The 13150-nt window shown below is 50.5% G+C and overlaps 1 protein-coding gene across 1 annotated transcript; it reads left to right on the top strand.

Moving 5' to 3' along the window:
* The first annotated feature begins 9141 nt into the window (after nucleotides 1-9141).
* Nucleotides 9142-12649, top strand: LOC120641001 (glutamine synthetase cytosolic isozyme 1-1). The gene is made up of 10 exons (XM_039916949.1): nucleotides 9142-9398; nucleotides 10139-10178; nucleotides 10397-10500; nucleotides 10596-10644; nucleotides 11061-11167; nucleotides 11256-11343; nucleotides 11448-11576; nucleotides 11664-11738; nucleotides 11825-12076; nucleotides 12158-12649. Exons 1-10 carry the CDS (start codon nucleotides 9325-9327, stop codon nucleotides 12308-12310), a joined length of 1071 nt encoding a protein of 356 aa, XP_039772883.1. The 5' UTR covers nucleotides 9142-9324; the 3' UTR covers nucleotides 12311-12649.
* Nucleotides 12650-13150: the final 501 nt, after the last annotated feature.

Raw genomic sequence — 13150 nt, 5'->3', positions numbered from 1 at the left:
ACGCCACCACTCGACGGAGGAGCACGGGGAGCGCCGGGCGCGGTAGGAATGTCGAAATCTCGCTCGGCGCGCGCGGTTGCGGGGGGAAGGTGAGCGACGGCCGGATACCCAAAAGCGAACGCAGAACGGCGTCGGATGATGGTGTCGTGCGGAATCGCTGAGCGGGTACGGCGGCGCGGGCGTTCTTGGCCCCGAGTAAAGTGCCCAAGCGGTAGCCGGTAGGGGGTTCCCAGAGTCAAACCGAGGACGAGGAGTCGTCTCGCAGTTTCCGGCACGCCTCGTCCAGACGGCTGGGCCTGCAGTAGCGGGAGGGTCTGCATCCGAGCGGCAAGTCCTCCTTCCGGACTGAAAAAAATGTGGCCGTGTTCTCTGAACGTAGTACTACGCTCGTTCGTCAAGTCTTCGTGGTGGGAACACGTCGTAAAGTGCGCGGCCAAGGGACCAATGCCATTTGGTGGTTGGCCCGTCGTCCCCGGAGAGTCTTCAACGAGGGCCACAATTCCAAAGCAGATTCCGGAGCTCCACCATCAGACACGAAAATCCGCCGCGAAAACAGTGGATAAAATGGCACGGAGGAATACATCCAAGAGCATGGCCGCGAAGCAAAGCCTACTGACCACTCCCCCGCGCTCTCTCTCACGCAGGCCGTCGTCACATTCATCAGCGTAGCCATCAGACAGCCCCCACACGACTGGTTCCCCCCACGTGACAGCGACGTGGCCCTTATCAATTACTTCCTCCATCCACGAAAAAAATGCAATTGTAGGATCTATGCCGGTCAAACTAGTTCAAGTTTGATCAAATTTATCATAAATAGTATTAGAACTTATATCTCCAAACAAATTTACTAATCTAATAAATAGTATTAGTGTTTATATCTCCAAACAAAAATCCATACCGGAGTAGTACTTATTTGGTATCATGAATTGATGAATATTATTACTTTATTATATAACTTTAGTTAAAAAATGATAATTGCATTACTTTTATAGACGGAGGAAGCTCATTTCCGCGGCTGATTTTCTGCTGGATTTGAGCTCGCGCGAGCAGAAACTCCATGGTTGGCTGGTTACCCTGGCAACGTTCCCTCTGTCACCGGGGCGATGGAAAAATTCAGTGGGAATCTGCGTCGTGCGAGGCAGCAGCTGTTGCTTGCGTTCCTGCTTGTATATCCTTTTTTTTTTGCCCTACTACTAGAAACCAAGGTTACTACTTGTCGGTGTCCGGACCTTGCGGTCTAGCACCAACTAGTAATGATACTGCGTGTCCTAGTATCTAGATGGTTGATGCAAGAAAGAACACAGTGACACCGGGTTTATCCTACAGGGAGAGGGGTACTGTATTATCCTGCACCAGAATGCTTGTAGTAAGTCCATGGGTGTGCTAGAACTGATTTATGTGAGTGCCAATATCAGAAGATGTGAGTGTGCGTGCGTGTGCGACTGAGCATTCTTGGCTTCTTCTCTAGTACGTGGCCCCCGTTCAAGTGCGCTCCGTCCCTCTTTTTATAGACTCAAAGAGGGAGGGTTACATGCGTAGAGAATCAGTGGAGTCATCTTCTTTCCCCCCCTGAATCGGGGAAGAACAGTTGAGGGCCCCTGTCGCCGAGCACTATGGAGCACGTCGCCGGGCGTGGTCATCGTCCTTGGAAACCTTCCAGCCATGTCCGGGGTGCGTCCTTGTACTGTGGCGTCAATCAGCGGTGAGGTGATAACTGTAGAGGCGCGTTGTACCCGCATTTGCCAAGGCGGGGTGCCGAGGGTGCTGCTGATGACGATCTTGCCCCGGTTAAGGGTCGTACCGCGTCCGAGGGTCATCGTCCATGCCTGCCGAGGGTTATGCAGAGGAGAAAGTACAAGGGGTAGGCGGCACAGTGGCGGGGCGGTGTGTGACAAGTCCACACAGCGCTCCGCTCCACGTCGAGAATAGTGGCACAGTGACCGGAGCAGGCGGAGGGGACGCCGGTCAAGTCCGCTGTGCGGCATGGTGGCTGACGCCGGCTGTCGTCGTCTGATTTCGCTCCATTCCGTGGGGTGGTTGATCAATAAATGCGCCCGTCCCGTCGAGCGGTTGGGCTGCTGCCCCAGCCTGCTGAGGGGGGCCTCGAGCGAGGTGGAGTTTTCCCCGCGCCGAGGCCCCGCGGAGGGCTCGGCTGAGGGGGTCTTGAGCGAGGCGGAGATTGCCCCCGCTACGAGGGGCCTCGGCAGAGAGCACTCGAGCGAGGCGGAGTTTGCGCTACGGCTGATGAGGTCTCTGAAGAGCCGTACCGTAGTGTTGGGCCGTGGGCCGAGCGTGCGCTTTGGGCTTTTAGCATCTGGAGAGAATTTGGGCATCCAAGCACAGGTGGCGGCACCGTCCCTGGGGGAATTTGGCCCAAATGTTTGGTTGTGTCGCACAGTTTTGAGGGCGTTTTTAGTCCTTGATTAGGGTGCTCCTAGTTATGATACCCGACACTACTCCTTGTACCTTCTCCCAGAACAGAAACCAAGAAAGCAACGTCCTAGGAAGATTGAAATCGCGCGGTGAATAAAGAAATGGGAAAAGAAACGTTGGTAATGGAGTATTATTGTTATTGGATGCATTGTTAATTCCGTTGTTGAAGCCAAGGAAGAGGGGGGGGGGGGGGGGGGGGGGATGCGGCGGTAGCGCTGATGAACACAGCTGAAACTCCAATGTCTTCAAGAGACATGTCTGGCCGTTGACTCCAAGATGGATTACGAATTTTTTATTATAATAGAAAAAACTCATCTCTCCAGATGATGATGGTGATGATGATACTAAAAACCATTGCGATAATTGGCACAAAACAACTGGCTAGCCAATAATTTCTCAGCTCTTGTGATTTCCAGACGATATTCGCGACTTGAATAGCGGCTGTTACTAAGTAGTAGCGGTGGTAGAGTACGTGCAACCAACATACATTTCTTTTTTTTTCTGGGAAATTGATTCGTATCTCGATCATGGAATCTTTTGCGTTTCAAATTTAACAAAGTCGGATATCTCATTTATCAATATTTTTTCGAGGGGTGAGGTCAGATCTCGGCACCATTCTGCGTTGCGAGATGACCAGAACGAAACAAATTGTTCATGAGGTTCGTGCGCGGCTCTAGCGTGCAGGCACCTGCTGCCGCGTCCAGCGCGATCCCATGCCCGATAGATCCGTCCCCGTCTCGCGATCGCGTGCGTTAACCGCGCCGCTTTACACGTGCGAGAATCACCACATTCTCAGCCAGTCGTGTGAAGGTTTACCCTTCTTTTAACCGAAATCAACAGTTCATAGGATTAACTCTACATGCAGCAGAGCTTTATCCAGAACAGAAGAGTTAATCCTATGACCTGTGCGGAAATGGTAAATTTAGGCAGAAACCACAATGCTTCAATATGTATTCGGTCTGGCCTGTCGAAACTTTTGTCTTCAGTTGGGTCTGATCTGCGTGACAAAAAAAAAAAGAAGAAGATTTTTTTTTCAGCTCGTCAACACCGAAGATGGAAGAGCACAAGAAAAAAAAAACAGAGGAGAAGACAGCAACGCCGCAACGCACTTTCGTTGCTCCCTGCACGGAGCCAGGGTTTCATTGGCCAGCACAGGCCAACTAATTCTCCAGCCCAATCCCCGGTTGCGAATCGTGATGCAACCAAAGGTTCGGAAAATGAGGTGTTACTTACTATGAACGCAGTTTGCAAGTAGCTCCGTGTCGTCAGCAAAATGGTACCTGCTCTTCGCAAGAATAAAATGACTCATGAGCTACTGAATCGGTCAGCATCGATTCAGATTCAGTTCAGGGGTGGGTGACGTCCTGAACTGATCGATCGATCGCCGCCGAGAAAGCTGGGGATCGGAGGCTCATCTTCATCTAGCCATGCCCCATTGCCGCGCATCGGAGTTGGGGAAATGGGGATCGATGCACGGCGCCACTGACGGGAGCGATCTGATTCTGATTCAGCTGGGGAAAAGCGAGTGATTCGAGTTGCGATACAATCAGCGAGCACGGACGATGGAAAAGCCGGGCAACTGGGTACTGTATGCGCTACTGAATATCTGAATGGGCTGGCGACCTGAAAGAATAAAGCAACGTGACGGTGTGTCAGTGTCCGTTCTCCGTGACAAGGAATCGGATGCCATCACTGCCGGCAGGCGCGGCTGAATTTCGCGGCGAGGAGAGGTTTGGCCATCCAAGATCCACATGGGAATTTCCATGAAACTATGGGTACTCCCTCCGTTCCAAATTATAAGTCATCCCAAAAAATTTGGAGAGTCAATATTTTTCAAGTTTGATCAAATTTATACAATAAAATAATAATATTTATGATATCAATTAAGTATCATTAGATTCTTTGTTAGTTATATTTTTATAGTATATCTATTTGATGTCATAAATTTTTGTGTTTCTCTCTATAATTTTAGTCAAATTTTAATATAGTTTTACTCTCCAAGATTTTTGAAATGACTTATATAGAACGGAGGCCGTACAATGTAACTGTGGCTTTTATGGTCCACAATTCGACCGGATGATGATGATCACTATTGGTGTCCGTCTCTGGGATTGGTTCTCTTCCGAGGAGGGAGTCTTTTTCTTGTCCTTTTGAGTGATGGGCAGCACGGCGGCTAGGCCTGCAAGGTCAGGGTGTACATTTTTTGCACGTGGTTAATGGACGGACCACAGGCACACGACTGACCGGAAGCAATGTCTCTCCATTTCATGGCTTACAGAAGAAGGACAGAAGGCATCCAAAGCAAGACCTGAAACAAACAAACACAAAAAAAATACTATTCTTCAGTAAACTTCAAAATACATAATCAGCCATTAATGTTAGCTGGGTGTATGTGCGGTGAGAAAAGAATCAACAAATTAAAGATGTCTCATCATTTCCCCTGAAAAAAGAGGGGTGGCTAACTTTAGCAAGTTCGCAAAACGGAATCAGCAATTAATATTTGCGTGAAGATTCATACGATCAGAGATGGACAGATACAGCAAAATTCACCTCACGCGTCGGTGTAATGAATAAGCAGCCAGGTATTTCTGTACTGTCATCGATGTGCTGGCGTTGAAGCAGTACACAACTTGTGGACCGGGTACATTATTTTTGGACCAGGGCACCAGGCTCACTTTACACATCCCAGAAAAAAAAACTTCTTCTCCTTGCGAAGTGAAACAAAATTGTTGGCTTTTCTTCCTTACCGCAATAACACAAACATCACCATATAAGAAAAAAAAGATACCTTGGAACACAAGCAACAAAATTATTTCACCATTACTGCAATCATAATAACCTTCAAATTATACTTAGTTGAATGCCCGTGTGTTGATACGGGAGCTAAAAATAAAGGGTAAAAAGATGCAAATCTACCAACAAATAATAATGTTCATGATTTGGTGAGATCTTCTTGGTTAGTAGGTGCTCATGCAGCGATACTTAACTATCAGTGTGTGTTTAATTATGTAGAGGATGGCAAAGAATTCAGTCTTGTACGCAATCATAATGGTTTTTAGACAAGCAGTTGGATATGAGCATCTGTACTAGGCTAAATCTCAATGCAATTTCATAAACACTAAAACTCTTAACACATCAATGTTTTTGCTGACGTGGCACTCTAATAAAGAGAGGTGGAGGGGGGGGGGTCGTTCCATCACCACGACACAGCTCGGGCTCAACTATCATTTTGTAAATCTCAATAGGAGTATCATACGATGAGCGAGAAGTGTTATCACCATGACACTTCTCCGGCACAGTTACCAAATTTCTGGTCTTGGTAACTGTACGATGACACTCTCCACTGAAACTGATCTCAGCCAATGTTACGTTATCGTTACTCCAATAGGAAAGAGAGTATTTGAGCATCGATTTGCATGTTGCAGAGGACGGACGATGCGCAGATGAAAAATGCTAGCCTCGACGCTTGTAGTTTCCTCGATGCTCAAACAACAGAAAATAATTTCCTCACCTGCTCTCCTTGTTTTGCCGTCACGTTTGCCCTAGAAGAAAAAAATCTTGTCTATTTGTTTATTATAAAATGGGCCCGAGGATAATTCTTGCACATTGTGGCAATCAAAAATGAAACCTCCGGTTGTGGCATGACATTTGAGGCATCGATTCCGTGATGCACACTATCCTCATTTAATAATTAATCAGGGGGCGTCCACCACATGTATTGTACTAATAAGAGTTTTTTCAGAAATGTTGAATTAGTTTTTTTTAATATGGTTAGATTGGTGTGATCATGCCTGATTGGATGGGATTGCTTCTGCATGGTTGATGCATCGTTTCATTCCCTTTGCCAAGTCTATTTGGATACATTGATTCGTAGCTGTTGCAAGAAGTTACTAACGACAACTCGTCAAATAAATTCTGCCTAACAAAGTGGCCATTCTAAAAAATTGAAGGACACCAAATAAAGCAATCTGGATTTGTGTCGCGCACGTTGCTCCTGCAACCATCGCTCGCAGCCCCGTACTAAGTACGACAAAAGAGGACTTGTATACATCTGCTAATACTGCAACCATAATAACCCTCAAGTTGTATTTTGAAGATCATGTCTTACTGCAAATAGTGTTGCCTCTATCCTCTGCAAAATACTTAAACTACTAAGCGTTAAGGACACAGCACAGTAATAGCACATTGTGACTATGGAGTACTAACTTATATTTACAAAATTTAATAAAGAGATTAGATGTCTAGAAAAAAAATCTGCATATGATTTTTGTGTTTCGAATCCGGTTGCTCTCATCATATGATCAACAATAAACAGTGTTGCCCGACATTTCTTGTACTTTCTCATTAACCCAAAATGTCAAGCAGTAATAACAAGGGAATCATTGTTGTCGAAGTTATTACGGTTGTAATCTTACAAGCTCGATCGATATATATGTCTGAAACACCATGAATTTTTACAACTATGATATATAGTTACTCCCTTTTGCGAAGGATAAGTCCCCCTCTATTTCTTTATATAAGACATATTAGGGTTTGAAAAGACAAAGTAGTTTGTTTCCATTTTTTTCGAAAGGATTAGCCGTACCCAATTGGCGTAACCACATTACTAGCTCCTCAACTAGGTCACATGGCAGGGAAAAATACCGAGGGAATCAGAAAGGAAATGGGGGGTGGCTGATGAAGGCAGCTTGCCCATGGCCCCTGCAAAGAACAATCAAGGAGGCACAGGCACTGCAACCTCCAGCTGGGTAGAAGATCCCTCCCTGGCCCAGGAAGATACCTCGAATCTTCAATCCCAATGGTAGGTACAGTAAAAAAAGCTGGTGCCGATGAGGTGGCTTTAGGTAGGAGCATGATTGAATCAAAAACATTTTAAAATCATATTTCCGGCTCCTTTCTGGACTATCGCCAGACATCGGAAAAGTTTTCAAATGGAAAAAAAGAGTACATTTTTTACTATTAACTATTGTCCGAGTTTGGTTTTGCCTATTGAACTCTAAAATCGGGTATCTTTGACCATCCAACTATCAAAACCGTTCACTTTTGGCCATCCGGCGGTTTTGCAGGGCGGTTTCGCTGACGTGGACGCCACGTGGAGGTGGGGCCCACTTGTCAGCCATCCTCTCTCGTCTTTCTCTTTCTTTTCTCCCCCCTCTCTCTCCTCTCTCCCGGTCCCTCTGCTCGGCGGCCCCCTGCTGCCTGCCGCCGCCGCCCCCCTGCTGTCTGCTGCCACCGGCGCGCCACCGCCCCCTGCTCGAGCAGTGCCGCCGCCCCTACTGCTTGTGCTGCCTGCTGCTGCCGCCGCCCCTTGTTGCAGCAGGCGCCGCCGCCACGTACTGCAGCCGGCGCCAGCCGCCGCCCCTTGCGGGCCCACCCTGTTGCAGCAACGGCGCTGGAGAGGAAGGAGGGAGCGGCGCTGGGGGCCGCCGGGGCAGGGGACGAAGGAGGGAGCGGCGCTGGGGGCCGCCGGGGCAGGGGACGAAGGAGGGAGCGGCGGTGGCGGCCGCCGGGGTAGGGGAGGAAGGAGGGAGCGGCGCTGGGGGCCGCCGGGGCAGGGGGTGCGGCGACGGTGGGAGGGAAGGAGGAAGCGGCGGGAGGGGGCCGCCGGGGCAGGGGAGCTGCGGCGGTGGTGCCCAGGGGAGGTGCGGCGGGTGCGAGGACGAGCGCCGCTGCAGGCTCGCCTGCACGCCGCCGCGGACCACGCCTGCGACGCAGAGCACGCCTCGCCGCGGCGCCCAGCCCCGGCCGTTGTGCTGGCTCCGCGCAGTCCCCGCTGCCGATTCGTGCGGCCCTTGCACCGGCTGCTGCTCAAGCCCGCCGCCGCCCCTGCTCCGGCCGCCGCCGCCCAGCTCCCTACCACCCCCTGCTACGGCTCGCCGCCGTCCAGCTCCGCGCTGCCCCTGCACGGCTCGCCGTGGCCCAGCCACTGCCTGCTGCTCCCTCGCCCTCACGCCTCACCGTGCGCGGCCGCGGCTTCCTGGCGGCGCCACTCGCGCCAGTTGCCCGGCGTTAGGCTGCTGCGCGGCACCACAACGGCCTCGACGCCGGCTCACCGGCCGCCCTCCCACTGGTCCCTGCTCCGCCCGCCGCCGGCCGTCTAAAGGGAGGAGAGAGATGAGAGAGGAGAGAAAGAGGGAGACAGAGAAAAAGAGAGAGTGTGGGGGTAGCACTGACAAGTGGGCCCCACTTCCACGTGGCGTCCACGTCAGCAAAACCGCCGGATGGCCAAAAGTGAACGGTTTTGATAGTTGGGTGGTCGAAGATACCTGGTTTTGGAGTTCAATGGCCAAAATCAAACTCGGGCAATAGTTGGATGGTCAAAAATGAAATTTTTTCTTTTCAAATTTCTTTTGTACCCCTTATGCTCGGAACTCATAATCAAACAAATCAACCACTCCTGGAGATAAAGCTGCCCGCCCAGAATTCAATATTTTGCCCACACCAACCCTTCACGTTCGACCCCACATCTCATGACGCGTGGTCCCCCACGTCCTGGTCCCACTTGTCAGCCTCGAGGGTGGACGGCTACCCGGTGCGTTGTGGTCGCTTTCCGCACCTACCGCATCGAAGAAATAACCGAATAGAGTATTCGCGGAACTCGAAAGGGTAAGAGTTGCTACGGTATTTTTTTTGAAACGATTTGCTACGGTATTCGTACGTATATAAAGTACAGTATACGTATTTTTTCTTTTTCTTTTTTGTGAAGGACGTATTTTGTTTGTTGGGATCAAGGGCAGGAGCTGGACGCCAACTTGTTTCCTATCCCTTGGTCGTCGCCATTATATAGCCGCCCTCCTCGCCTCCGATCTCTTCGTCTCAATCCCTCACCAGTCACCACCCCTCCACTTCCTCCTCCCCAGACCCCAGCCTCTGCTCGTGCCGCCGCCGGCCATGGCCTGCCTCACCGACCTCGTCAACCTCAACCTCTCGGACACCACGGAGAAGATCATCGCCGAGTACATATGGTACGTACGGCAACGTCCTCCTTGTTAATCCGCACGCTACGCCCCTTCTGTCTCGTCGGCCAGAAAGAACCGATCTTGCTGGCCGCCGTCCTCCTTTTTCACGGCGTTTCGGCGTCCGGAAACGGGCTCTTGCCGGCCGCCGTGTGGGAACCAAGGATCTTTGGTGCGTGCGTTTGGGGAGGGGTTTTGGGAGACGAGGGGTTCTCATAGATTATAGATTATTGCAGATTTTTGGCTTCTTTTTCGCCCTCGCCGGCACAAGCAGTGCTAGTATTAGTTGCTGTATTTTTTCCCCCTTCTTCTCTGCCACCCTGTGCAAACACTCTGTTTTCTCTTGGTGATCAATTGGTTTTTATCTGCTCAACTTAAATAAAAATCTGTCATTTTTTCCTGTTTATTCTCCCATGAATATTGGACTCCAGTTTAGGATATGCTTCACGAGAGATGCAGTCGAAGTACTTGCTGTACGTTTCCTTGTTTGTCCTATGGGGAAGGATCTCTAGAGCGGCAGTCTCTGCTGGCCACCTGGTCCCTCACGGCACCGCAGGGTTTCCGTGTGCCACGGGCCACGGCCGGATGACCTGTTGCCTCGCTAATCTTATTATGTTTTACGCGCTAATTGATCCGACCTGTTGTTAACCGCGTCTTAGATTGCTCTGCTCCGAGGAGCATGGCGAGCAGCTGGCCAGTTTGTTAGCGATTTGACCCAATCTTAATGCATGGCTCCTTTTCGGTTACAGGATCGGTGGATCTGGCATGGATCTCAGGAGCAAGGCCAGGGTAAGATAAAGATTCCCAGCGCTAGGACCCCGGGACACTATTTGTTGTGACTCATCGCTTATCACTTATCTCTGAAGTCATCCAATGAGCTGTTCCTCGGCTTATATGTCTGAGCTCAGCTCACTACCACAGCCTTTTTCCTTTTTTATTTTTCAGAACCATTATTGACCTTTTTTAAACACACTAAAACTCATGTTGATCTGGTTGGTGCTGCGCAGACCCTCTCCGGACCGGTGACCGATCCCAGCAAGCTGCCCAAGTGGAACTACGACGGCTCCAGCACCGGCCAGGCCCCCGGCGAGGACAGCGAGGTCATCCTGTAGTAAGTGTCATGGCAGGCCATGCCTGCACGCATCGTTTCTGTTCTAGTAGCAGACATGGATGATCCTTATCTCTTGGGCATGTGCCATCCTGCAGCCCGCAGGCTATCTTCAAGGACCCATTCAGGAAGGGCAACAACATCCTTGTAAGTTTCCACTTTTACCATCCAAGGGACCTGTGTTCATGTGTTGTACTGCTACAGTTCATTGAGCCAGCTCAGCCTGTGAAAAAAAACGTCTTATCTCAAGTAAACTACATGATGTACAGTAAAATATAATTTAGTTTTTAATTAGGCTGATGTATAGGTCGAATTATCTTGATGCAGTACTAAATGTTCCTGATGCAATTTCTGACTCATATCTTTGCCTAGTATGCAGAACTGCAAATCATATGGCATGTTGACTTGGTGTTATGAGCTTAGATATCTTTTCTGTAATTATTAGGTCTGATTCCCCAGTGTACCTAACCATGGTTTAGGAATCCGATTGGTCATTTCGTCAACCTCTCTAATAATAGGGACCACCTTTAGGCGTTCACTGAATGAATTCGTTGGACCTGCAGGTCATGTGCGATTGCTACACCCCAGCTGGCGAGCCAATTCCCACCAACAAGAGGCACAGCGCCGCCAAGATCTTCAGCAACCCTGAGGTTGCCGCTGAGGAGCCCTGGTATGCAAAGTTTCCGCAGATATTTATCATAAGAGCCAAAATGATTGATCTTCGCATGATTGACCGTGATTGTTCCTGCAAATGGCAGGTATGGTATTGAACAGGAGTACACCCTCCTTCAGAAGGACACCAACTGGCCCCTTGGGTGGCCTGTTGGTGGCTTCCCTGGCCCTCAGGTGCGCTATCACTTGATTATCTTGCTTGCTTAAGAGTTGCTTCATTGACTTGGTCCTACATTTGTTGGAGTGTCGCTTGATAGATGTCAATCTTCTGTGTTTAGGGTCCTTACTACTGCGGTATCGGCGCCGACAAGTCTTTCGGGCGCGACATAGTTGACTCACACTACAAGGCTTGCCTGTATGCCGGTATCAACATCAGTGGCATCAACGGGGAGGTCATGCCAGGACAGGTGAAATACTACTGCACTTCCCAACTTGTTTTGTATCCTGAAGCTATCAACTTCCTGACCATGGCAAACACTCTTTGTTGGTTTCAGTGGGAGTTCCAAGTTGGCCCATCCGTCGGCATTTCCGCCGGTGACCAGGTGTGGGTTGCTCGCTACATTCTTGAGGTATGGATGCGAATTCCGGACGATCTTCTTGAACGAACCGAGCAAGATTTGCAACACTTGGGCTAATCTGTCCCCTTTTTCAACAGAGGATCACCGAGATCGCCGGAGTGGTGGTGACATTCGACCCGAAGCCCATCCCGGGCGACTGGAACGGTGCCGGTGCCCACACGAACTACAGCACCAAGTCCATGAGGAACGAGGGCGGGTACGAGGTGATCAAGGCCGCGATCGAGAAGCTGAAGCTGCGGCACAAGGAGCACATCGCCGCCTACGGCGAGGGCAACGAGCGCCGGCTGACCGGCAGGCACGAGACCGCCGACATCAACACCTTCAGCTGGGTACGTGCCGGAACACCTTGCCGAGTGAAGTGAAACAGGAAACCCGTGTGCCAACTTGGTTTGGGTGTTTGTCTGGTGCAGGGAGTGGCCAACCGTGGCGCGTCGGTGCGCGTGGGCCGGGAGACGGAGCAGAACGGCAAGGGCTACTTCGAGGACCGCCGGCCGGCGTCCAACATGGACCCCTACGTGGTGACCTCCATGATCGCCGAGACCACCATCATCTGGAAGCCCTGAAGCGTCGCTGCCTGAATTCCATCCAGCTCCACGTCTCGTCTCGGTCGGTCCGCCGCCATGGCTGCCTCCGGCGACCGCATTGAGCTGGGCACGGCAATTGTCCAATGAATCCGTTCCGTTCCATTGCATTCTGTCCGATTATACGCTGCTGCTGCTGCCACTACTACTTCTGCATTTAGTTAGATCTGTGAAAGGGTTGTGCGAAAACAAAACAAAAAACATTGTTTGCTTTGATGCTTCCCACTTCCCACTTCCCATGGGTGGTCTGATCACTTGTGTAATCCTCTCCTCCAATAATATGGCCGTACCGCAGCGGTGGTACCATCAGTACTTGCATCACTAGTGCTCGTCCTTTCTACAAGCAATGTGAGTGGGTGTAAATTCCAACCCCAAAAGTGGCTTGCTTTGCTGCGCCTCCAATGGCCACGGCTTTCTCCGGTTGGTTGCTGACGCGACGAGGAAATCAATCATGGCTGTGCCGAGTGCGGGCAGTGCGTGGGCGCACTGGCGCTGCGGATTAAAGTAGTATGTTCCAGGTCAGATTCTGAACGGGCGGCTTGTCATCTTCTCCCCGAAAATTCAGCACCACACGGAGCTCTAAGCTGCTGGATTTTCCGGCGACGAACTTATCGCTCTTAAATCTTGATCGGTTGGTTGAGAGATGGAGAGAGGCAGAGGACGCTCTTAAATCTTGATCGGTTGGTTGAGAGATGGAGAGAGGCAGAGGAGGGGTCACGGCACAGGTTGATGCTTGTCTTCTTGCATGGACGGGGAGAAGTGGAGAGCACGAGAATCCATCAGAAATCGCGCTGATCGAGCGCGATTCCATCAGGGATCGCG

The sequence above is a fragment of the Panicum virgatum genome, chromosome 1K (genome assembly GCF_016808335.1).
Source record: "Panicum virgatum strain AP13 chromosome 1K, P.virgatum_v5, whole genome shotgun sequence".
NCBI lineage: Eukaryota > Viridiplantae > Streptophyta > Magnoliopsida > Poales > Poaceae > Panicum > Panicum virgatum.
The sequence above is the reverse complement of the archived record's forward strand: the minus strand, read 5'-3'. Positions and strand labels throughout refer to the sequence as shown.

Coding starts and splice junctions, on each gene's coding strand:
- LOC120641001 (XM_039916949.1), top strand. CDS start 9,325: ATGGCCTGCCTCACCGACCTCGTCAACCTCAACCTCTCGGACACCACG. Junction 10,501..10,595: donor GACAGCGAGGTCATCCTGTA/GTAAGTGTCATG, acceptor GCCATCCTGCAG/CCCGCAGGCTATCTTCAAGG. Junction 11,168..11,255: donor GTTGCCGCTGAGGAGCCCTG/GTATGCAAAGTT, acceptor TGCAAATGGCAG/GTATGGTATTGAACAGGAGT.